This window comes from Scardinius erythrophthalmus, assembly GCF_964197995.2.
Source record: "Scardinius erythrophthalmus genome assembly, chromosome: 4".
Classification (NCBI taxonomy): Eukaryota; Metazoa; Chordata; class Actinopteri; order Cypriniformes; family Leuciscidae; genus Scardinius; species Scardinius erythrophthalmus.
Genome location: NC_138224.1, coordinates 9,531,573 through 9,558,210, shown reverse-complemented (window position 1 = coordinate 9,558,210; position 26,638 = coordinate 9,531,573). Strand labels below are relative to the sequence as shown.

Sequence of the window (26,638 nt, the reverse complement as noted above, 5' to 3'; positions counted from 1 at the left end):
ATATTCAAAATCCGTCCTATCCGTTGATTATCACCTCCTTCCCCCTTTCTATTCAGCCCTCGAATTATTAACTCATTTTGATTGTATTACGTTTTGTATATACAATTTACAGTAGCGTATTCCAGGTCAACTTATTTCAAATGGAGGAAACCGACGGATCTCCAGTGGCGATGACAGAGCCGGTGAACCAAAGACCGAAGAGGAACAAGAGAAAGGCGTCGATGGTGGATATGGACGCGTCCCCAGAGCGCAATTTCAAACGGTCAGGATCATATTAACGTTACATACTTTGTTATTCTTGTTATTCATTATTACTTTATAGTTCGCACTATTGTGTTCTACATATTCCTTTGCAAATTATCCCACTGTGCAATTGTGCGAACTGTAATGAATGTGGTTATAGAGACTGATTGTAATGCATTTAAACTGTTTTATCTATGCATTATAAACAATATCTAAGGAGTTAACCTTTAATATACGACTGAACGGGTGAATATAGATCAATGAGTTTGTTGTGTTTTCAAAGTGAGAAAAACTTCCGCAATATATGTCGACACACAAAAACAAAGCATGACAGCAGGAGAGCTAGATTACTGCAATGTTTTATCCTAACACACGGTGGCGCTCATGTCGCACAAAATAAGAGCGATGTTCAAGCCACTAACTTACATTAGAAATACAGCTCAACCCTCCTAGTTTTTTTAAAGCGCACTCTATTTTAAGATTTTATTAATAGTATTTTCAGTCCTCCTCACGGGCGCGGTCAATTGACATCACTTGATCAGCTGTGTAATGCTAACTTAGCCTATCTACAATTTTACTTTGTTTACAATGTTTACAAAGCATATACAAGTATATCCAAGCAAACCCAACAATAAAATAATTCGATAACACAATATAAAGTAAACAAAAAAGTACTCTGTGCAACTTTAATAGTATCCAAAGAAACTTTTTTCTGGATGACTGTTAAATCCTGGTGCATGGCAAATTTACCGACATTAGGCTATATTGAGGACAACTGTTAATGTGTCCAAGGCAAGCCAAGGTTCTCTATATAAATAGATCATGCCAAATATATACAATATATTTCACAAACCCTGAGAAAGCAGACGGGGATGGAAAGCATCAAAATGTGCTTTTATCACAGACTAAAATAACAACAGTTTATTTTGGCAAAGGGTCCGATTTCTTTCTCTCATGCCTTTTGACTGATTGGAACAAGTCTGTGACCCAAATTGCCTCCTACAATACAAAAAACAACCTAAATGGCATGGAAATGATCATTTTAAATTTTTTGGAAAATGTGAGTGAGCACTACTTGCCAGTGCCACGATGATGCAAAGGCATTAGTATTTGGAGGATATGATGTTCTAAATGGTTTTTAGAATGTTGCTATGTAGTTGTCAGGGTGGTTATGAAAACATAATCAAGATAAAATTATTATTGTCGCATTGTCAATCCAGCATACCCCTTTTTTGTTCATATTAAAATGTCTTTAATATGAAATATGAGCCTCTTGTGAAGTATTATTTTTCATATTTTTTGCCAAAATAAGATGGTGTGAGGATTACTGAAGGGCGCCCTCGCGCAGAAAGTCCAAATATGCTTTACAGATGCAGATTACATGACGTGCAGCCTTGAAATACCTTTGCAGCGATATTCTGCTAATAAACATCCAGACGCTGCTGAGTAAATATGTGCTGCGCTCTTTCCTCAATAATAAAATAAAAATGACAGCGGTAATATAATATAAAACATAAATATAAAACAGCTGTAAAGAAAGCATCTAATCATAGTGGTGTGGATATGTTTGCACCCGCTCTGCAATTCACCTGCATCATGTCAACATATAGTTTGAATATAAAGAATGCTTGAGATTATAGACTATATAGATCTGGCTATGAGTTTGAATTAATCTCTTTTCTTTGCATGACACATTGACATTAACCCTTTCAGTTTCAGCATCATCCTAAATGGCTCTTTCGGCATTATCCTGAACATTGTATAAGCATTAATTTCATGTGTTATTGAATGGTGAGAGGCTCTCGGGAATGCGTGTAAACATCACATTACAAACATCACACCTAGCAACCTAGGAAGTCAGGGAAGGTCTCGTTTTTGGTTACACATTGGCAATACAAAAAGCGGTTAATGCACGTGAATTCTTACATATAGCCCCTGCTTTACAGTGAAACGTTGATACAATGAAAATGATTCAATGATGCAAACAGTTCATTTCGGCTGTACAGCAGCTCTAAAAGAAAATATTGTCATTGTTCAGCTGAAGTCAGTTCCGTTGTAAAGACCATCAATTATAAATGAGCAGAAAACAGTAATGTCACTGTCCAGCTCAGTTCAGTTCTCATTCAGTAGTGTCAGTGCAATCAAATAAACAATATCGTTGAATTAAGTGTTAAACTGTTAAAAGTTATGATCTCAATTTTTATCAAAATAACTGATTATGATTTTTGCCATAATTTATTGATTTAGTAATACTTGCCTTATTATATATGAATTATGAGTAAAAAAGAAAAGAAAAGAAAAGAAAAGCTCATGACCTGAAAAGCCCGCCATAGGTTTTGATGTGTTATGTCACAAAAGTGGAACAGACCTTTATTAAATGTCTTGTTTTTGGCCTTGTTTTTTCTCTCTCTCCCAGTAATCCCCAAGAAACAATATCTTGCTTCATTTCATACGCATTGAAAAAAACGATATAGCTGAGATAAGAGCACGACGTCACTGTTTCACACATAGTGGGATGTCGTAGGTGTTTAAGGCAACCGTTATCCAATTTCAGATTATCTTTTCTCCGAGCCGTTTTGACACTCAAGCCCTTTGCGTGGCCTTTTACAGGTTTGTTATATATGATGTCTCATATTTGACAGTGAAAACCACAACAAAGAGAGCTTTTGAAGCCGTATTAGAATGATCTCGATGAGTAAGTGACATATCATTCCTCCAAGGCCTCTCCTTTGTTTGCTACGCAAAGCATGGTGAAACCAAACCTACTTTTCTTAACCGGAGTCCTTTCAAGTGTTTTCCCACCTTAACGTCTGTGGGATTTCTTTCTCACTGACAGAAGGAAAAAAACACCTGAAACCAATGTTGACCATTCCCTTAAAACTATTGGAGTGTATAGTACACTTTACTTAGGACCGCCAAAATTCTGAATAAAAGCATACAGGAAGTGTAGTTATGTTTATATAAATTCCTACTCGCATCAAATAATCAACATTGCCAGCGTATCAATGACGTCACCTTGTGAATAGACCAAGTTCCATCTTACATGTTCCCACACTCGTGTCGGATCAGCTGACACTCGAAAGCGGAAATAGTAATGAAATGTTCTTTCGAAGTTCTTAAAACAGGGCAAGCCTCATTTTTGGTGTATTTGTGATTCTGTTGCATTGCCTATGTGTGTTAGAGTGGTGTGTGTGTTGATGTAACCATGGGGTGTGTGCACTATATGTTCCGTGTTTGTCATGCCAATGTCCAGCGTTTCACACAACACCTCGGCATTCCAGACATGTTTTAGAAGCAATGCGCACTCACAGGATCCCTACTCAGTTCCTGAAGCTCCCAAACAGCACAGATTTTTGGATGTCTCCCTTATCAGATACACCTGTTTCAGGCCTTTGAGTCTCTGCTATTGAGCTGAAGAGTTCAATAGAATAAGGTATTTGATTATTGAGAGTGTGTGTTGAGAGGGCTTCCAGGAACAGGCTTGGGAACCACTGCCTTAGGCATTTGATTTTACACAATATAGCTACAGGTCATGGGTGTGTTTTGTTCTGCCTTACAGCCATTACCACAACTATTCAGATCACATTTTTTCTTTAAAGAATCACTATTTGTTCATTTGAGGAATTCAGTCTTCTCAGCATTTGTATGTAAACCAAATACTGTGATCAATCAATATTTAGGACAATAATATAAGCACTGCCTGATGGCCCGGGACAGCGTAAGAAGCGCTCAGGACAGTTGACTGAACTGTCACTTGCTCGATCAGGCTAGTGCTGCGTCGTCACAAAAGTTTAGCATTTGCACGTGTTTCTAAGCCTTGCCAATATAAATATTCAAGTGCAAGAAGGCACAGAAGAGAACTCAATTGGGTATTCTCTGTGTGAGAAGTTCTGTGCGCGCAACACGCATCCAGAAAGCCGCCTCTCAAACAGCGTGCACATATTGAATTGAGTTATCTTTCACGTCGTCTTGCACTTGAACGGACAGTCACACAATTATGTCAAAATATCCGTATTGGCGAGTATCCTCATAATCAGTCTGTTATAGAGCTGGTAAGTCCCGCCCCTTCCGCTAACCCCACTGGACCTCTAGGTTGAAAAATCGTCAATGCAAGTGAATAGGAGAAAATAATTATTTTCTGGTCCCGTTTGAATTTTGCCATGAATGTGAACATATGTTGTCTGTGAATTTTTTTGGAACATTTTGTGTCAAGAATGCTACAATTTAGCGGGTAGAAGTTTGATATGGTTAGACTTTGTGTGAGAGCACTTTGTGGACTACAACTCTTCACTGCTTTCGACGCGTTTGAAACGTCAACACCACTCGCATACGGACACTAGCTCACGGATCCCGCTAAACATGGCTGTCTTTGGTGCACTTCACCGCCTTCTTTCAGGGAGAGGACAAAATTGTTGAGGTTGGCGAAAACCACGGGTAAGTCAACTTTATGGGGTGACGTCACATAGGCGACATGTAGTCTTTCTTGTTATGTCTTTTCCACAACTGCTAGCCGAAGAATCATACAATATACTGTCAAACTCATAACATGAAAAGTTATATAAAAAATTCACAGACAACATATGCTCACATTCATGGCACAATTCAAACGGGACCAGAAAATAATTATTTTCTCCCATTCACTTGCATTGACGATTTTTCAACCTAGAGGTCCACTTGGGGTTTTACGGATGGGTGGGACTTACCAGCTCTATAAGACAGTGAAGGTAAGTGAAGGAACAGCTGAGAAATAAAATGCACGTCTAACAGTAAATATGGAATCCGTTGAGGTCTTAAAGTGACAGCAGCTAATAAACCTGCTGCTGTCCGTGTTTAATGTTAACACTGCTCTTGACTGAATAACTTTTGTAACTTTAATATGTATTAATCTGTATTTAATTTTTACAATGAAGACTATGCAGTGTTATTTTACATTTGTTTATTCAATTTCTGTACCTGAAAATCTGAAAAGTACTGTTTATCTACTGACCAGTAGAAAAAATTCTTAGCATTGAGCCCGTAATACTATTTTTAAATATATGGATCTGGAAATTGTGAATTTTAAGGTAATGACTTTAGCTGTTTTATATGCAAGCACAAACAGTGCGTGACAAGAGGTTGTGTGTATGAATTTTATGACTTCACAGCATGTCCCAATATTGGCATGTTACTTTACTGTACACCCAAGTATGTACTTTACTATAAGTACAGTGTTTTTTGTTTTGTTTTTGTTTTTTGTATCCGTTTAACTTATATGCCGTCTCTACTCGTTATGGTCTATTCCTCATCAGGTCTGCTTGGAATGGAGGACACTCCATCATGGGATTGGCAGCGTCATTTGACCTACAGATTTAGGCTCCTGTTGTCTTTAGCAGCCAAGACCACCCACAGTAGAGTCTTTTTCTAGTGGACACTGATATAGATTCTGTACTCTGTTAACATGTATTGCACTCTGACTGGTCAGATAATCTCACAGGAGGATCGCCCAGCTTCTGAATATTCTGCTCACTGCTTTTCTTACATTGCACGGTTGTTTTGAAACATCCTTCTGTACAATACACCATCACACAATATTCAATTAAGTTAAATAAGTCACATTTAATAATAATAATAATATTTTTTATTTATATAGCGACTTTCCAGTACCCAATGTCGCTTTACAAAGGAACAGAAACTATTTGAACGAGTATTTCCGTGAGAACCAGTTTCTCTCACTTCACACTTACATTCTTTAGATTTATTTTACTCTAATTACCTTTGCTCTCATATGCCACCTGCACTCATTCCCAAGTGACGGAAATATTAGACAACTGACGTAGTAGTATAGAAAGATGAGGGATGCCTGAAGAAACCACATCAGACCGAATAAGAGGAGTTTGCCAAAACATACACATGCTTACACCTCTACCAGGATCGCAACCAGATAACAGTTGTCTTCATATCACAATGAATCATCACTAAAAACAGTGAGGAACAAAATGAAGTTTGCCCACACATAATAAACACTTTAATAATAATACACCCCCATATATGTTATCTAAAAATTAATGCATGAGGATGAGTTACGGTCTGTCAGCCTCCAAGGCAACTTCACTGCACATTAACTTAAATATTATTAACTTTTTTTTTATATATATATATTATTAAATCTTAGATCAAAACAAAATGTATTCAGTTTAATACAATTCTGATTGGTCAATTGCAATGCTCTGATGACAGTTAAAGTGCATAATTGAAAGTTGTCCTAGAGAACCGATTTCCTATGTAGTTGTGCTGGTTTCGTATATCACTCTGGTCTAGCTCTTCTTACATATTTAAGAAAATGTTCAATATTCCAATGTATTTACTTGCACTACTGTACTGTTCAAAAGGTCAGTACATTTTTTTTTAATCATTTATTTTACTCAACAAGGACACATTAAATTGATCAAAAGTGAGAGTAAAGATGTAATAGCCTATATCAGTTTTCACAAAAAAAGCAGCACAGCTGTTTTCCATATTGGTAATATAAGAAATGTTTCTTGAGCACCAAATCCCCATATTAGAATGATTTCTGAATGGTCGTGACACTGAAGTCTGGAGTAATGATTAACTGTAATGATTCTATTTTAAATTGAAATAATATTATTTTTGATCAAATAAATGAAATCTTGGTGAGCATAAGATAATGTTCAAAAACATTAAAAAAAAAACTCTTTTTGAACAGTAGTGTATTTATTTGGCGAGTAGCCATTTGAGAGTCACAGGAAGTTACTACATCTTGAATCATTGAATTATGAAAGAGCTTTTCTTTAGAATAACATACCGACACGTGATTTAGGATAATTCCTTAGTCTGTTTCAACGTTGCTAAAATTAACAACCCAATGGTAATACCACATTTGCCTTCATTTCTGAGGGATTGATTTAATCATAACCCTGTAGATTAGCTGATGATAAATGTGAGAATTTATCACAGGCTTTTTAGAAAAGATTCGGCCGGGCTGTCCCATTATCATAGCTGAAAAAAGCAGCGGCTCTTCTGAAAAAGGAACCCTGGGTATCTTTGCAAACATGACCTCGCTGAGACAGTTGTTACCGATCCCCAAATAAGGGCCCAGTTAACAATGAGGGGCAGTGCATTTGTTAGTAAAAGAGGACATGAAGGATAGAGACTGAAGGAGAGGGCACGTGGTTGAAAGACAACAGAAACTGAGTGTTTTAGTGTGAGTTCGAGAGATCGGGGCTTAGTGACGCTCTCTCTATATCAATTCTGCAGACGATGATGCAGTGTCACGGGAGACAGAGCTACACCAGGCTTGGTGTGTGGTACGTACAGGATGTGTCTTTACATTTATGGGCTGTTCTTATGGGCACATTGTTGGGTTACAGGCATACTAATAGATCTACAAGGTTTGGCTGCACGTTCTATGTCATTACTGCACAACCAGAGGTCTGGGTCTGGTTGGATGCTTTGTATTTGTCTGGTTTTCTGTATGAAGAGGGGATTACATTTTTTATTTCAAATGACTTTTGAAGTGTAATCGTTTTGAGAATCTTATTTTTCTTTTCTTTTTTCTCGCTGTAGGCCATCTTTGAGACGAGGAAGTTCTTTCACCTTCCTGACACCTGGACCCCAGTGGGACTTCACGCTGGTGAGTAGTTTATGACATCCATATTTGTGAATTTAACTGAATGAGTGATTTAAAACTGCCTCTCCCACGAATCATAAGACAGACTTGACTCTTAGTTGATTCCAATAAAATTAACATGTTAATGTTATAACACTAATTCTTATACAACATTGGGCAGGATGTAATGATTAAAAAAACAGTGAAAAAATCTGCTTTTATCTGATTAATCAAGTAGTTAAATCTGTAGATTAATTGATTATCAAAAGAATCATTAGTTGCAGCCTATTTAGCTGAAATAGTATTTTTTTTTAATTAGATACCATTACCAATACTTTATTGATACTTTTCAATATTGAATGAATTACTAACTAGCATTTCTCTTGATTCGTCCACCATCTTTGGATGAATTGTTTGACTATTCGGCTCATTGTAGTGCATTATAGAATTGCCCTCTCCACAAAGAATAGAATAGAATCTTCTTGGCTGGTTGTTTTTAACAATGTTATACTTTTAATAGCACAAGCAAATTAGACATGACAGGATTGTTCTGGTAAATTCACATTACCAATCCATGTCAGTACATGTTCCATTTTTGTCTTATTTATAGTATTTCCCAAGTAGCAAAGGTGGTATATTAAATTAAACAATTTTGGCATTTATTTTTAGTAAAAAGTTTGGACTCGCTTTATATTAAGAATGTAACTACTTTGTATTAGTAGTAGCCTACCTAAACCCAACCTTAAACCTAACTATACCACAAAATCTGTATTTTACCCGTATCACTCCTTAAGCAGCAAAAGTGTTTTGCAATAAAACACAAGTAGTACACTGTACCTAACAATTGATTTTTGATATAATTACATAAGTTAAAAAGACACCTAAATATAAAGTTTAATATAAGACTTTGTTTTGTATATTGTATCACTCTGGTCTTGCTCTTCTCACATATTTGAGATGAAAATGTCAATATTCCAATGTGTTTACTTGGAATATACACAACAGATGACTTTTGTATTTTAAGTGACGTGAATGCTGTAGCCCCATTAATGGTGCTTTGCTACGGTTCATCAGTTTTCATGCCTCAGGAACTCTTGTAAAACTGCACCCAAAAGGTCATTTTTGTTCAACTTTCCATCCTTTTCTTTTGCGCAAGTGTACTTTCCCCTTGCCCTTTATGAAAATTTTGGCAGATATTGTTTTCCACTCAACCGTCACGTTGTCGCCAACTGATGACATCTTAATCCTCACATGGCAGCAAGTGCCTCTGGTTCAGCAGATGCACAAATTGCCACTGATAAATTCCCAAGCGTCCCAAATTTCCACCAAACTGAACCCAACATAGGCCTCATTCCCACTGAATCAGTTAAGCAGTAAATACAAAGTAGTTTGTGATTGAACACAGAGTAGAGCCCGTTTAGAGCATTCCAAAGTTTATGAAGGCCAAGCGATATGCAATCCATCTCTCATCTGTAGGAAAATGGGGGGGTGGACTGCTTTATCACATGCCAAAACGTTCCTTTGATATGTATTTTTTTTATGAATACACACACATTAGCTCATCTAGGGGGCACATGGGCCTCATTAGGCTTCCAGCTCAAGCACCATTATCTCACCTTCAAAACCCTGCAGAGGTAAAAGTATTCCTCCCTCCATTTATTCCTGCTCAAACCCCTGGAACATGAAAGCAGAGAGTCTTTGTCATTAATGTGGAAGTAGTTCTTCTAGTTCAGGCCGTCTACATGGCCGCAGGGTGTCCGTGATGGTGCAACAACAGATGGATTATGCGGGAAGCGGCATGCAGAGCTGTGATACTGCCGAATTTCATTGACAGCACGTTGTGCCAACATGTGCTGATGATTTCAAGAAATCCATCTCAGACATTGTCATTTTTTTGTTACACAATTTTTCATGAAGTCTATTGCATCACGTTATTCCAACATTAAGTATTAAGACATATCGTATTGTTTACTCATAAGGAATTCAAGGCTGTTTCTTTGAAAATTGTTTGTTGGTTTGGTGTTTTTCTTATGTAGTGTCTGAATTCGCGTTACAATGTGAGTCACACACTGACTATTAAAGACAAAGCAGAAAGCAGATTGAGACAGCTGGACTACATTCATATAGAAAAAGAAAGTAGTTTGATCTTTTATTCTTTCTGAAGGTGACATGCTTAACGGGGTTGCAGTGTTTGCTCAATTGATTGCGCAAGTTTATTACAAGAATTCCTTGACTGCAGGCAGCTTTTGTGCACGAAATTACCTCACGAAACTGATTTCGGACAGACTTCTGAGGCAGCATAATAAAGGATTAATGATCTACAACAAAATAGAAAGAGCTTTGTTGATAACTTAGCGGATAATTAATTACTACAATACTAATGTCTCGCTACAAATGACATCAAAAGTGGAAAACTTTGGTCAAAAATTTACACACAAACTGACCACCAACTGCAACTTTCAGATGTCATCTTTATTTTTTTTAGCTTAACTGTCACAGACTAAATGCACAGGATTGTGGGATATCAAAGGCAGCAAAGGATATGTCTATGCTGCCTTTAAAAATCCACCAGATGAAGGTATCTCAGGAGACAGGAAGTGAAGCTAACATGAGATTTCAGATGCGCCTTAATGCCTTCCGACTGTGGAATGCACCATCCAAAAGGCATCATTTTTAGCTTTCAGACGCAGCGGCATTTTCACTAAGCCATCTTATTTTTAAACTTCTTTCGGCCAACCACTACAAGTCCACTGTTCACATCCAGTCAGCCGCATTACCATCTTATTTTTTTCCCGAATTGAATATCTAGTTTTACTTAGAAAATATCACATTACAGAAGTTAAATGGTTTGTGAATACAGTTTCATGTTGACTATTTCATTCTTTGATGAAGACTTTTGTCCAGATCTGTCAAATCACAATATGCAATCACATGTCCTGACCATCATGTGCAAAACCTCTTCATCCCAGATCTTACTGACCCCTGCAATATGCAGCGTCCCTAAAACGTGACTTTGATTGAGCTTGTTTGTAATAATCTATTTTTTTTTTCTGTGCCAGCAGCTGTTTGCTCTCATAAATTCTTTGCTGTAATATCCATTTATGGTTTGTCCACCAAGAACAGGCAGTTTGGAGCCAAAACATACACAGCCTGTCTATCACGTTGAACTTTTCATCTTGTTCCTCTCAAGTTTTATTTCTTCTTGTAAAGCTTTAGTTTTATTCTTTTGAGTAATTTTTTGACTTTCCAGTGTTGACTAAATTATTTAATTTTACGTGCATTTTTATCTGAAAGCACTAGCAATATCGGTGCAACTTCTAAACTAGGAGTGTGTGATATAGATCGTCTACGATAATATCATATTGTTGTTTTAACTGTGCGAACTGACATTATCGGGTATGTCCCTCACTTTGCAAAAACCAAACAAAAACACATCTAGAAAGTCCATGCATGCACTGCGCCATGATGTAGCCTTTTAGGTTTAGGTTAGACTACTGTGTGTGCACATTTAGAGTGCATGCTTTCACTCTGTGTTTTACTTGATCAAAACACAGTAAAAATGCCCCTGTATGAGTGTATTTTAGGCTAAATTTTATCCCATATAGTTAGGCAATCACACAAAGAGTGTCATTTTCTTTTCCCAAATACATGCATGATTGCAAATGAGATATTAATTTTAATAAACCGTTTAATAAACAAGAAGTTAACTCTTTCCCTACCATCGACGTAAATTTCCGGCTTTTCACTGTTATACGGTAGGGGGGGTGCTATTACGCAACTTCTGAAAGAGTACTGAATCTCCTGATTAACAGACGACAAAGAAAAAGAAAATAACGATATCATATGTAAAATGGATATGCAAAATAACTATTATCAATATTAATGCCTAATATTTTTTTGCCCAAAATGTTGCTTTAAAAAAAAAAAAAAAAAAAAAAACTTACCCGTATTCAAGTGCTGATAAAGGAATGCCACTTTTTTTGTTTGTTTAAAAGCAGAGGGTCTGTTCTTCCTTTTGACATATTGCATGTTCAGATATTTAAAATATTAAATATTTTAGGGGCCAAGAAACTTTTGTGAAAAACGCTGGCGGGGAAAGAGTTAATATCAAGTGACTTACATTTTAGACACAGTATTGACTGTTTTTGCTCTATTTCGCCAACGAAAATTGTTCCTAACAAAGTCACAGCAGAATAAAGGTAAAAATGCCAAAGGTAGAAATCAATTTCTGTCAAAATTAATTTCTGTCTCTGCTGCAAGCTAACCATTGCACAGAATATGAAGAATATCAAAAACTTTAGGAGTCATCTCCTAAACCTGCATGGCAGTGCTAAACCTGCCATGGTACCTGCACAATAACATACTCGTCAAAGTATCGTCTAATTATTGTTATTGACAAAATCCCAGAAAATATATCACAAATATCATACATCAATATCACACACCCCTATCGTAAACTTAGACCATTAGCTTTTCTCCACTCTCAGATAACACAAAAGTAGCCGCTCGTTATCCGTGTTATCCATTAAAACGTACAAAACCAAACACCTGTGATTCACTCAGAAGCTCAGCATCTGATTGGCCAGCAATCATTACTGAATTCTAAAACCCTCCAATCAGGGTCTTGATTAATTATCCCCTATCGTCTATGAATGGGGATTTGCTAAATGATAGCTCGTCATTTATTGTTTCTGTGTTTGCTAACTTGTTTGCTGTGAATGGGTCTGATGTTAAATTAGCCTAATCTACTCATTGCTTCAGTGAAACTCGAGGTGAGCTGGCTGCAGTGTTTGGTTTTGATCACGCGACTTTAAATATGCTTTCACCCTATAAGAAAACAATAGGCTCATCAAGACATTACTTCTGTTAGTGGCAGCGACATCAAGAATAGTGGCTTTTCAATTGATACTGGTCTCAAACAAAACCCTAATTGACTTACAAACTGGCCCTGTTTGTGAAATGTTGCTTATAATGGTATAAAGCAGATAATGGGCACATTTGAGTTAAAACTACCACCCGTTTTTAAATGCGTAGCATACTTGTGATGGATTCAGAACTCACTCTCAATGGGTTGATCAGTCAAGATTTACATGCATTCAAATTCAATCTCCCGCCCTCAACTTGTGAGTTTAATATTAATATATTTGCCTATTACATAAATAATGATGATAAAGTATCATGATAAAAATAAATCAATCATTATTATTAATTGAATCATTATTACGGTATTATTTGATAAAAACAATGATGTGTCGCTATGACAGAAAATACAATTTTGCATATTCCATGTGGGCCTAGTTAAATGGAAGGACTGATGTCTTCTTGGGAGGTTCATTATGCTATAATTCAGCCACTTAAACGGCCTGCCTTGAACGGTTTCGTGAAGTGGTTTCTTTTGGGAAAAGTCCAGTAAAGAGAACACAGGCCAATAACAGAGACCCTGAGGGCTCTCGGTGGCCATTTGCAGTGCTGCAGAAATGTTTACAGCCCCTTCACACCCTGCACACACACTCCACAGGTAGAATTTCCACTAGCCAGATGCCCCACCAGCCCCCGACTCCCACACACAGGTGCTAAAAGGCCTTAGGGATAATGATGTCCTTCCTGAATCTGACTGGACCTCCTTACGAGCCATTGTAACCCATAATAATACCAACTTTCAGGGCTGCACTTTGCATACTCTCAAGGAAACCAAAAGAAAAGTTTGGAAAAGTTGACAAAAGAATGTCTTCCTTGGTTCCTCTCCCAAAGCCAGAAAGTTTAGGCTACATTTTTGTAAGTGTCCCTTTTAGTTTAGATGTGTATTGTGCTACAGATTCTTATAGACTGTTTTCTTTTTGCAGAAACGCAAGCGCAGAGAGAAGGACGATGCGGACGCAGTCAGTCTCTGCAGCTTTGACTTCAAGGTAAGAAAAGCAGCAAAACAAAATTGGTTCTGCAGGGCCAGATATAGCACAACAGATTTATCAAAATACACAAATCAAGAGGTCTCGCTTTTTAAATAATTTCCTGAATTCAGTCTGCATGGCTCATAACAACATCTGAAAAAAAAAACCCTGCCCCCCTCTGATGTATTTGTCAGCAAAATCAAAGCCATTTTACACAAGAATCCTAGATTAAATCATTTGTTGTGGCAGTATTTAAAGCCTTTTAACCTTAAACTTGTGGAATTTAATCTTAGAAAATCTTTCCTCTGATAATCCAAAAGGTCATTCCTCCATAACCGTAAACTTTCCATGATTACTGTCAGTAATTATCCTCATTTCAGCAAGGGCTTAATTGAGACGCGCTGCTGTATAAACAGATTTTTTTTGTAATTTGACTCCCCGCTGATCTTGACTCCTCTCTGGTTTATTTTCATATTTTTTTCCATCTGAAATGGAAGTTGACTTAATATGCATCCATAGCAACTGAAAATGTTTTTTGCAGCTTAGTAAAAGGTCATACTGAGCACACCCAAATGTTTTTGACAGACAGGTGAACAATATAGCCTAACTGAAATGACTTATCAGTCTTGCACCAACAAGATTAGAGATCTCTGATTCACCAAGAGCCTTTATGCCTTGAGCAATGGAAAAAAGACTGGGCAAGATTATTACGCAAAAACAAAATGTATCATCGTATTGTTTTGAATAGATTTTAAATGATGGATATATATATATATAGACAAAGGAACACAAGACAACATTGATGAAATTTATCAGTACATCAGTGTATCAGTGTACAATAGCACTTTGTTACTTTCATTGTACGGACAAAAACAGTTCATCAAAATATCTTCTTATGCGTTTCACTAACGAAAACGTGGTAACACATTAGTTTAGGGTCCAATTCTCACTATTAGCCTGCTATTAGCTCACTTACTCTGCATGACCTTATTCTACATCCATTAATCCTACCAATGTCTAAACTATACCTTTCTAGCTATTAATAAGCAGTAATTAGGCCAAATCTTAGTTAATAGTGAGAATTGGACCCTAAAGTGTGACCGAAAACATTAAAAACATTGAGGAATTAAGCCTCGATTTCTTCAGTTCACATTTTTGAAACGTTTCAGTCACTTGTCCATTCTGCCCCAAACTATTCTATTGAGTGAAACTTGTTTCGCTAGACAGTGCAGTAAGCAAAAGTTCCCAACTCCCTTCCCCACAGCACATCTTTGAGAATGCATATTGGGGGAGGTGTGGGCTTTGTACCTGTCCTAATGATGGTACGTACCCCTTTTATTGCCCCATGCTTTCCCTTTAGGGCCTTGTTCTGATGAAATTACATTGTCATTCTGAGATTTGCCTTACTTTTCATATTCTGCATAATGTAACTATAGAATTTGCACAATTAAGCTGAGAAGTGTCATAATGTTTCCTTTACATTGTTACAGTTTCAATCTTTCGTATGGATTGACTCATTTAGCTAGAAGAATGACCAAACACTTTAGATCGCGATATATTGTTGAAGCCTGTGAGAAAGTCTGTACGCGTGTGTGGTATGCGTCCTGACTGTGTTGTGTGTCTGGTCAGAGGGGTGTGTTATTAGTTACCTGCTCTGTTTGGTGGCAACCATCTTTGTTGAGGGTGCATTGACTCAATCAGGTTAAATATATTTGAGAAACATCAGGATGTTTGTGCTTTTTATCTGTTTTTCTGCAGATGGAGTGTTGGTGGCAGTTTCTCTTTATCTTTTGTTGTTTGATTAACTTTAAAAACACTTTGCTGTCACTGCTTTCACTTTAAGAACATATGCACTGATCTAATATACTGATACACATGCACTTTTTCTCGTTTACGTTCACTTAAGACAAATTACTGTTATGAGGATACTCGCTAAGACAAGCATTAAGACACATTTGACCGTTCAAGATCAATTAGGTGGCAAAAAGAACTCGGTCAAAACAAAGCGCTCAGAAATAATCTCAGACCTTCTGCGCATACAGAAATTAGCTCTTTTGCTGCTAATGCTAATGCTAACCCATAGGGTTTTTTTTAATGGATACTGAAGAAAAACAAACATAACACAAAAAATAGTGCTGAACTTTATTACAAAAATTGAAAAACAGTACTGAACCATGAAAATGTACTGTACTTTTTAAATATAATAAAAGAATTATACCTTGATCACTCTGTTAGTGAATGAGTATTAGCTAATGTTAAGTGAAACAACTTTAAAATGCAAAAATGTTTTAGTAAATGATACAATGACCAATACTTTTATTAACCTAAGTTAATGTTAGAAATGGACTCCTATTGTAAAGTGCTTTTATTTTAGAACACTTTATTATCTAATCAAAATAACAAAATATGTATTACAGTGACGAAAAAAAAAAAAAAAAAAACGGAAATAGGATGCATTTCTGATTTGTTTCTGTCAGCTGCATGACAATATAGTTCGCTTTTTCACGTCACTAGCTTTAAACTTGACTGCGTTACAAATGCATAAAAGTGACCAGTTGGATATAAAAGTAATGAAAATAGATGGTAATCGTGACATTAAACATTTGGTTCTGGTTTTGCGTGTATTTTTGTCACATTGTTTTAACCGCTTGAGGTACTAATGTTAGCATCCTCTCAGCCTCAATGGCAAACACACTGCTGTTCTCCACTAATGCAACAGTCAACAAATGTATTACTTTATAATATGAATACATTTACTGTAGCGTACTGTATAACATACCGTTTTCCTCCAAAATAAAAGCTCAAGGGTTTATCTCTTTCAATTGAAGAAATTAGGACAAAAGTATTGTAATTTCCTTACTGTAAAGTAAAATAATATACTTATTTTATTCCATTTCCATGCATTTGTTTTAAATAAAATACTTCTTTATTACTTTATTAATATTCTTTAATACTTCTATTATTATAATATTCTTATTGTTTGGCTTCATAAAACACCAAATATAGATTTAAATTACATCACAACTAAAAAAAGAGGTTTGACAAGAGTCCACAATAAAGTCCAGGTACAAATCAAAGATTTTATACTCTGTTCACTCTCAAAGTGCACCAGATGCATTTAACTTAATGTACAAAAATTTCTTTCCGGAGGGGATGGGGCATAGAGGGACCAAGTCTCACAGAATCCTGTAGGAAACACTGCATGTATACATACATTTTGTAATCATCATGGATGATTATATTTCGTAAAGAAAAAAATAAATAAGAACACAGGATGAATGAAGAATGGGGCATGAAGGTATAACAGTAAATGATAGTGATTCCAGCGTAAAACATTTGGTGTTCATGTGTATACACCTACACACTCAGATGTCACAGGCATCTACAGACTTGTCTTGTACCCACACCTTTGTTATAGTGGATGAATTCTGATACCTTTACAGATACAATTTCCTGCTCCACTGATGAGAAATGGGAAGCTTTCAAAGAACAAGTCACCTAGGCTGCAGTGCCTTTGAATTATCCACTAGGGGGCAGCACTATGATCCACTGCACACCTTTCCGCTTGCTGCCTATTCATCTGAGGTTTATCAGATTTCCCCGTCAGGCAAGCTCACACACGGCCCACATAAAGTGAGTCACTCTTGTGTAATGGTGTTTAGCACTAAAGTAGGAGTGCTGTGTTTGTGCTTCACACCCAGATGTCGAGGTGTTAGCCTGCAGGGGGTGCAGGCCGAGCCGCGCTTTCATGCAATATGGCTGCCACACCTCTCATCAAAACACACGAGAACAGTATGAAAGTGTCTCCCCATGGGATGAGTAACGAAGGAACCCTGTTATTGACTTCACTCATACTGATATTCAACTTTCAACTATACATATGTTTATTTTTTGTGCACAACTGTTATGGTGCAGTACTGATTAGTCATAATTAAACAATTTATTTAATTCATTTATTAAATATTACATTGTTAAAATCATATCTTTGTTTAATCCCTTCACTTTTTGGAGATACACACAGATTTGTTATGAACATAGTTATCGAGTAATGTTTTGAACTAAATGTAAGCCTCATTAGCAAATAACTGCTTCCGTTTGACTCGTCCACTGAGTGGAAAGTGTCTGATCCAAACACACTAATGCATGTCCTGTTTCACACTCTTGTATTGACACAGGAGGGTAAGCTTAGAGTCTGCACATCGTTCATCTCCATTTGCTTAACACACGCACCCCAATGCTTTCACAACACAAATTTCTATTAAAACCCACTGACACATCATGCTAGTCCATTTGCGTAGCTAAAGTTATTACCACTGCTGACCGTGTGGGAAGGTAGCAGTAAAAGTTTTGGGTCTGTAGTGAACCATATTCCTTGGTCACACAAATGTGGAGATCAACGGGTGTGCGGTTTTGTATACGCTGAGAAAAATAGACTGAGAAAAGCAGCTTTTGTTAAGCAGGATGTGTTTATGGCGTGGTCTGGGCCAGTTTCTGGTTCGGACCGCTGAAACTTTGTGAGACTCATCAGACCTTCCCACATACCTCCAATACACAGACAGCCACCAGTGTGACCCCCTCAGCCACCAGTTATATTGATATTGTAATTGATCATCCCCCTCCCCTGCTGATGAGTGGGTGATAACGACCCAGGTCTTCATTAGGCAGATCTCAAAGCAAATATGCCTGTACTTTACACCCTTCATGCAACTCAAAGACATACATAAACCAATCCACAATGCATAGTGAAAGCAAGTCTGTTTCTATTAGCAAAAAAACTTATTTCCATTTCATCTTGAAACTTGTACTGCAAACTGGGGAATCTGTGAGGTTTTAGTTGGTTTATTTGTTTATTTTGAGGTCCAAAATGACTTCAATACTTTTAAAAATTATAGTTTAAGTCATAATATTTTAAAGGCAGACTTTTTATTTTTATTTTACAAAAGGTTTTGTAAGCTTTCTTGCTTTATGGACATTGACACTACTGAAATGTAGAAACATAGTATCTAGAAGGCAAATTTTAGCTTTGTTGATGTGAGGTAGCAGAGAGTCAGGTTTCTAAGACTTTGTCTGTTCAGAGTCATTTACATACCCCCAACTCCTTCCACTTGCCATTGGTGAGTTTACAGTGACTCCGCCCTTTTAAAACTCTGTATATAAGCACTCCCTACCTCTCACATCCCTAGAACAAAGTTGGAGATTGTTAGAGCACACACACCAAGAGTGTGTTTAGAAGTTAGAAAGCTCCGCTTAGGCGGACAGTCACGAGTTGGGGGGGACGTTGAGGTTTTTATACCTCTTATGTTACATCACGTTTTTATTTAAGAATCACTTGTGGATTATTGCCCACCCTTGGAAATAACAGAAACCAACCAGTGGATTTTATTGAAAGAAATGGTGGCTTACGATGAACCTTGTGTGGTACCTATCAAACGGACTTTACAGAAGATAGACTATCAGAACCAGATTTACAAAGAACTAGAGGTGAGACCAAAAGACGATTAACCACAAATGCTGTCCTGCTGTTTCTTTTGCGCTTTGTTTTGCTTGATAAAAGCATGTTTGAGTTTCTACACTTTCTTTATCAGCCAAGTCAGAACCTTGCCCTGTTGTTATCTTGTACGCACACTGGCCTTTAAAGGAGTAAAAACCACAGGTGTGTTTCTCAAGAGTGTGTGTTTGGTGGGGCTGGAGCTGAGTGAGTGAGTGCTCTGCAAATCAACGAGGCTAAAGGTCAACTAAAGTAGTCATTGAATTACTGGATTACATTTGAACAGTTGTAAAAAAATTTTTAAATTGTCTTGCCCATTGTGGTGGCTAAATATGCATATACAGGAAGTTTAAAGCCTGTGTGTTTGGTTGTACACCTAAGCAGAATGAATTTTCACATATTTACTAATGGTTTGAGGGACACTTCAGGGCTTTTTTTTTTTTTTTTTTTTGAAGGTGTGAGCATGCAAAGATTTGAGAGCATTCTAGATGTCTGAAAGCAGTCACATCCTGTAGCCCAGGTATGCTTGAGCCATGCTTCTGAGCATTTAGAAATGTATTCAAGACCCAGAAAGAGGCTTTAATCTTACTTCTCTTTAGCAGGCTGCTATTCCTATTTGCGGTTTCAACTCTGATTCGGAAGTGGCCACAGAAAGGGTTGAGTTGTCGGGAAGGCTAAAGCAGAAGTAGCAAATTATGAATGAATCAGGAGATTTTTAGGAAGTTGTGGCTCAAAGCTGGGGGACTTTGCTTTAGTCACAACAATAGTTTATTTGGTTCCCTCCAAATGCATTACCTATGCCAGGTAATCAAACAATACATTTTATTTGTATGGCTTGCTAGTAAGGATTTAAATAATCTAATCCATCCATCAGAGGAATTTTGAAGAAAGAACAGAAACAATACCATAGACTTCCATTGTTTTTATGAACAGCTAATTATAATGATTTAAGACTCCTTAAAACCATACTCTTAAAAAGGAAATCTTGAATTGTTTTAATTTTTTAATTTTGTTTTTACCTTTAAGGTAAATCATCCCCTTAGGAAGATTTTATCACATTTAGCTTCTAGTGACAATTATGTCTCCAAAGTTTAGCTAAGCAAACAAAATGTTACACAGCAGTGGTCTAAACTTTAGTTCCTGTGGGGGAGGCTTCCTCCTGCTATGTTCTCCCATTCCAACTCTCCAGGGGGGTCCCTAAAAAGTCAACACAACCTGAAATAGCCACACTATCAGTCTATCTGTCTGTCTACATGTTGCTCTTTCCACACGATGATCTATAATTTCAAGAAAAGAGAGAACAAAAGTGTTTGTTATTGCAGGGATTCCCTAAACAGCAGGAAGAGCACAATGGGCAGCAGCAACGCTCTGATAATTTGCGTTGAGCCACTAATCGCTCACACAGGTACTGCTGTGGTCTTTTGAATTTAGTGTTTAGTTAAAACGCAGAGGAAGCAGTCTGTCTCCCCAAGATCTTGTGTTTTTGGCCACCGTTGGAGAAGGTTCAGATGTGGTCTTCATGTTTATTTGCATGATATGTTACAGCGGAAGAAGGACAGGCGGGCAGAACTGTGCGGCCAAGTTCAGCTGGGCATGACCACAGTTGCAGTTCCCACTAAAGTGAAGTCGTAGATCTGCTCAGCAGCTGTCTCCGCCGTTCCGTGGAATGGTGTGGTTTCACTTTGCCAAGATGAGAACAACACATCCCTTTTAATATACTTTCAGCAGCTGGAAAACCATCCAGCACTGGAAAATCTATTGAAATGTGCATTTTAAAAAGTGCCAAGCACATAGTGCTTTTTGTCCCTGCCGCTGGAAAGACACAAACACTTTTTGACGACAAAGCTCACATTGTTCCAGGAACGGTAGAAGTTTTTTTCAGTCAGATCTCTCGAGTGAGTGTAGGATCAACGTCTCAGATCTGTTTTGCTTTGATCCCCCCTCCTCTCAGGTCTGTTGAGGTTGGCTGGAGGCCCAGTCATTATGGATGTAGGGTTTGAGAGTGCTCACCTCCCCCTCATCCAGGGGGTTCAGGTGCGCCTGTATCTCTCACGCAAGGGCTACAGGGCCTGCCTCAACACGAAACCATAAACAGCTCTTAATGGAAGAAAGGAAAGAGAAGAGGGGGTAGAGTGCTGCCTGTTCATAAGGCCTGGGTCAAATCTGTAACTTACCATGGTGGTCCCTCTGACCCAAATAAATACACACAACCAATGTTGTCAAACTCCCCCTTGAAAGAGCAAATGTATCTATTAAGTGCTCTGATTTGGAGACCTGTTTGCTATAGTTAGGCCATGATGTCGAATGTGTGTGTGGGTCATCAGCGTGGGACAGCTGACTGGAGTCTCCTACATTCCAGTCATGCCTCTTGAACCCTGGGTGTCCAGGGCTGCAGTCAGAGAGGGTTTTGTTCGTGTTTGTATGCGTGTATATATTGAGAGAGAATTTTTTTTGCTGAGAGGGTTAATCTCACTTGATGGGCATAACAGCTGCTAACTCAAGAGGTTGGAGCTTCCGCCTAGCTGTCTGTCGCCCAGGAAACACCAATCAACCTGACCTGCAGATGACCCCTTCATAACCGCACCAGTGAGGAGTTTATCCTGTGAATTATACGATAGCCTCTATTTAAGTGAGGCGGCAACTTGTGGTCTCAACTTTAGCGTTCTTGTATTGGCAGTTGTGCATTTAATGAAGCACTAAGGAATCTGTTGTGGTCCATAGGGGGTGATTAAGTTTTAACGTTTATTTTCATCCATGTGTCTCATAGGAACCCTGTACCAAGCGTGTGAGGCCTCTTGGCCGAGTGACCTCGCTGGCGAACCTCATCTCTCCCGCGAAGAATGGGGCCGTCCGACGCTTCGGCCAGACCCTCCAGGCCTCGTTCCGGGGTGATGGGCGGTCTCCGGGCGTGCCCCAGCAGAAGCCTTGCAGCAAAGCCGCAGCTCCCACACCACCCAAACGCCGCAACAGCACGCTCTGGTCCGAGACTCTGGACGTCCACCAGAAAGGAACCTTTTCCACCAAAGAGATTAAGAGACAAGAGGTGAGTGCAGACAGAACTACGGAATCCAGACAGCACTGTAAAACCTAGACTATTAAATCCACTCTTAGTCTCCCTGCCAGACGCTACTGAATCAGGCCAGTGAGACTTATGAAACCCAAAGGGGCCTGGGGCTTGGAAAGTGCCCTGTTCCTTTTCTCCCTCTGTTTTTATTCTCCATCGCTCTACCACTCTCATTCTGGCTGTGTTTTTTTTGGCGTGTGTTCTTAACACGCAATGGAATGGAGCGGAGAGAGTCTGGCTGTATTCTGCAGTCTCAGAGTCAGACGTACAGTGCTAACATAGACTGGCTGGTCTGACGCACAAAGCCTCCACCTCTCATTCACAACTAGACTTAGTAATCAGACATTACAGCAAACTGTGAACCCCTCAAATATTTCCCACCAAAGAGAGAATCTGATTGATGTGTAGGAGCTTGACTAAAAATACCTGAACTATCTAGTTTTGAATGTGACCATTTTGTTTACTGTCTCTCCAGGCAATTTTTGAGCTGTCTCGGGGAGAACAGGACCTGATTGAAGACCTCAAGTTAGCCCGAAAGGTTTGTACATTTCGATTTTTGGTTGGAACATTTAAAGCAAATAGACCAAATAAGTTCTTGGCTGTGCTTTCAGAGTTAGACATATTGGCTGGCTTCCTTCCTCCATTTATAGCCAAAAATGTCTCTCTTTTTAAAATTAGAGGCTGTAGCTTTTACTTACTCTCTTTATTTTTTTTTCATTTTGTGTGTCCAGGCGTACCATGATCCCATGCTGAAACTTTCTATCATGTCTGAGGAGGAGCTGACAGCCATCTTTGGAGACTTGGATGCTTATATTCCTCTTCATGAAGGTAGATATCTTACCCGGACATCTTATTTTACCATAAATGATAGCGACAAGTAATGCTAACTTATTCTTTACCCAAATCAGATCTTCTCGCTCAGTTGGCGAAGGCTACAGGCCGAGATGGCACAGTGGGACAGATCGGCAAGATTGTTGTGAACTGGGTAAGTATCTTTTTGCTGTCTTTATATTATTATGAAATGCACATGAATTGTTGAGCATTGTAAGAGTGTTAAGGCTAACTCTCTCTTTCCTCCACAGCTGCCTGGGTTAAATGCGTACAGGGATTATTGCAGTAACCAGTTAGCCGCAAAAGCCTTGCTTGACCAGAAGAAACAAGACCCAAGAGTTCAGGACTTCTTACAGCGCTGCCTTGAGTCACCTTTCAGCAGGAAACTAGACTTGTGGAGCTTCTTGGACATCCCTCGTTCACGATTGGTCAAATACCCCCTTCTTCTGAAAGAGATTTTAAGACACACACCACCAGATCATCCAGACACAGCAAGCCTTGAGCAGGCGGTAAGTACAAACACACATCTAGCAACTGTAGGCCTTCAAATTGAGTCGTTTAAGTGACATTTGGTGTTAATGCTGCCTTTATTTCTCTTTTCCAGATAAGCATTATTCAGGCTGTGTTGGCTGACATCAACATGAAGAAAGGAGAGTCAGAATGTCAATACTATATCGATAAGCTGGAATATTTGGATGATAGACAGAAAGACCCACGCATAGAGCAGTGCAAAAGCCTGCTTTGCCATGGTGAACTTCGCAACAAAAGTGGCACGGTGAGTTTTTCTTCCACACAAACACACCCATAACAGCCTGAACCGCGGGGGGGCAAATCATTTCTGTCTTTCATTTTCTGGAAATATAAACACCAAAGACACCATATTCCAAATAAGGCCATCATAGGGAAGGAATTGGCTCCCTTTATCTCTCAAACACATGACACAATGACAGGGGAATCTTTGAGAGTGCCAGGGGAGAAAACTGTTAATACTTGCAAATCAGTCCAACGTTCAAACAACATGTCAATAACCAGACCTCTCTTTTTCCTTTGCCTTCTTTTTTCCTCCTTTCTTCTCCTTAGAAGTTGCACGTTTTTCTGTTCACGGAGGTTCTGGTCTTGACCCGGCCTGTGACACGGAATGACCGGCATTGTTTCCAAGTGTACCGCCAGCCAATCCCGGTGCAGGATCTCGTATTGGAAGACCTGCAGGACGGAGACGTTCGCATGGGCGGCTCATTCCGAGGGGCCTTTAGTAATGCAGATAAAGGTAAGGTTAATGCCTCTCAGTGTCAGGCTGATCACATCTTTTCCTTTATTATTCCATTACTTTTGCTCATTTGAGTCTTTTCTCCTCCCCCCTCCCGTAGCCAAGAACATCTTCCGGGTGCGCTTCCAGGACTCATCTCAGGGTCAGTCCCACACACTGCAGGTCAATGACATCTTCCACAAGCAACAGTGGCTCAACTGCCTCCGCAGCGCCATGTCAACCCAGAAAGATTCACCGCTCCCTGAGAGTGAATCCATGTCCACCCCAGCCAGTACCGACATTTGTGCCAAACGGCGCTCGTCTACAGTCTCCGCCATCATCCATATGGAAGAGATGGATGAGAACTGTCCGCGGGCCGCAGTTTCCGCCCCTTCCTCCCCCAGCTCCGAGGAGCCCCCCAGCCCCACTCCCTCTGCAACCTCCACCCTCTCCTCGTCCTCTTCATCATCTTCGATTTCCGGCCCCTTCCTGCCTCGCAAATCTAAAAAGGACAAGCGTACACTCTGCTCGCTGGGAAAGAGGAAGGAGACCATGGTGTAAAGACTTAGATGGAGTGGCACCATGCGGAGGACTTGTATTTATGTGTGTGTAAAGACTGTTTCTACAGCAGTGTTTTTGTGTTACTGTCCACAATGGCAGCTATTATTACCAAATCCCTCCCCCAAAAACCCTCCTAGGTCCATGTGGGCCACACCAGTACCAGAAAGACAGTATTTGTGAGGCGATTGTGTGAATCTCAAGGGATTGAAGATTGAAGACATCCCTCTCACTTTAAATAACCATGTTGATTTGTGTGAAAGCGCAAGATCATGCATCTAGTCTTGTTTACTGTTAGTGTGGTCATTTTTTGTTGTTTATTTTATTAATATTGATTTTTTTTGTAATTAAAGTTATACTTTTTTAAACTTCAATAAGATATTTACTGTAGCTCTTTTTTGTTTTTATTAAAAGCACTGTGTTTAGCTTTTAGAATACCCACTGGGAAAAGAGATGAAAGTAATGAATACTTTGTAAAAGTCTGATTCATAGCTCTACTGGAAAGCAAGTCTTACAACTACATTCCCATTTAACGGACATTTTATCAGTTCCATTTTATATTTAAATCAGATGGTATAATTTATCAAGAAAAAATGCTATGTTCGCTATCAATATGATTTTAGTTTCCAATTGGAAAATTTGATATTTTGTAAATGCAAAAATCAAACCTGAGCCATATTTTTTTTCCACCCCCCAAAATGATGGATGAATATTACAATGTAGTATCTTGCATGGAGCTTTACTTGTTGAGTCCTGCCTGTATTATCATGAGGGCCCAGTGCATGTACATGCTTGTCGAAGCAGAAAGTTGACGTAGAACCGAGTCGCGTAGAATAGAACTTGAATGTTGAATGAGGGCTTGAGAAATGTTGATATGATATTTAGAAGGAAACTTTGGAATAGAGTTGGATACGACTAGATGGACTTGATGATTGGCACTACTCTATATTAGCAACCATCCATGGACTTTGGTTTGCTGTCATTTATATTTTGTAGTGTCTTCATGAAGTACATGGTTTGATACACTGGTAAAAAGCCAAGATGTTGTTTTGAGAAGGAAAGATGAAAAGTATGTTTAAGAGTTAAAGAAGGTTAAAGAATGTTATGAAAATGTAATGTCTATAAAAGTTTGTAACCGAGAAGAATGGATGTACAGTATTGAGAGGGACTGTGGTGGCCTGTATGTACAGTATGTGGTGTAAAAATCAACTATTAAGAACAATAAAGGTCTGTGTAAGATTTGCAACTGACAAGTTTTTCTTCTCTTTCTTTTGATGCAAACCGTTCAACACTACAAAGCATAAATCCATCAAAGTTTTCCAAAGGCATTTCGGCAACACATGCCGAAATTGTTTCCATAAATTCCAGGTAGACAGGCACTCAATAAGCATACAGACTCAAATTCACCCACACGCAGGTTAATTAGTTGAACTACGGTGTTTTTCTCCGTTGATAATGAATCACTCAAAAGGATTTTAAACAAACCCCCCCAATGTGGGCGACATGCCTGAATCATCTTCCATTTTTAGCATTTGGATGATTTTCATACACTGAATCTGTCTCTTATCCAGCTCCACTGTTTTAAACCCCCTCTCCATTTCATTTAGAACTTGGCAGCTGCATAAAGTAAGCTGTATTAAACAAATACCTTCATTTATCTCCACAAACCCCCTTCACTGATGGTATTTGCCTCTGATAATCTCTTTAGTGGGAG

At 38.6% G+C, this 26,638-nt stretch overlaps 1 protein-coding gene across 3 annotated transcripts; it reads left to right on the top strand.

Annotated features, from left to right (window-relative positions):
• net1 (neuroepithelial cell transforming 1) lies at nt 1-26,175 on the top strand. 3 transcript variants are annotated; one of them, XM_081363952.1, is made up of 11 exons: nt 1-262; nt 7,807-7,873; nt 13,693-13,755; nt 21,993-22,268; nt 22,765-22,827; nt 23,021-23,117; nt 23,198-23,274; nt 23,372-23,629; nt 23,725-23,895; nt 24,201-24,387; nt 24,488-26,175. In XM_081363952.1, the coding sequence occupies exons 1-11, from the start codon at nt 141-143 to the stop codon at nt 24,925-24,927; spliced, it is 1,821 nt and encodes a 606-aa protein (XP_081220078.1). In that variant the 5' UTR covers nt 1-140; the 3' UTR covers nt 24,928-26,175. The 3 variants fall into 3 exon arrangements, with proteins under 3 accessions (XP_081220078.1, XP_081220079.1, XP_081220080.1); XM_081363953.1 differs by lacking the exon at nt 1-262 and adding an exon at nt 7,374-7,547; XM_081363954.1 differs by lacking the exons at nt 1-262; nt 7,807-7,873; nt 13,693-13,755 and adding an exon at nt 18,919-19,218.
• The last annotated feature ends 463 nt before the right edge of the window (nt 26,176-26,638 follow it).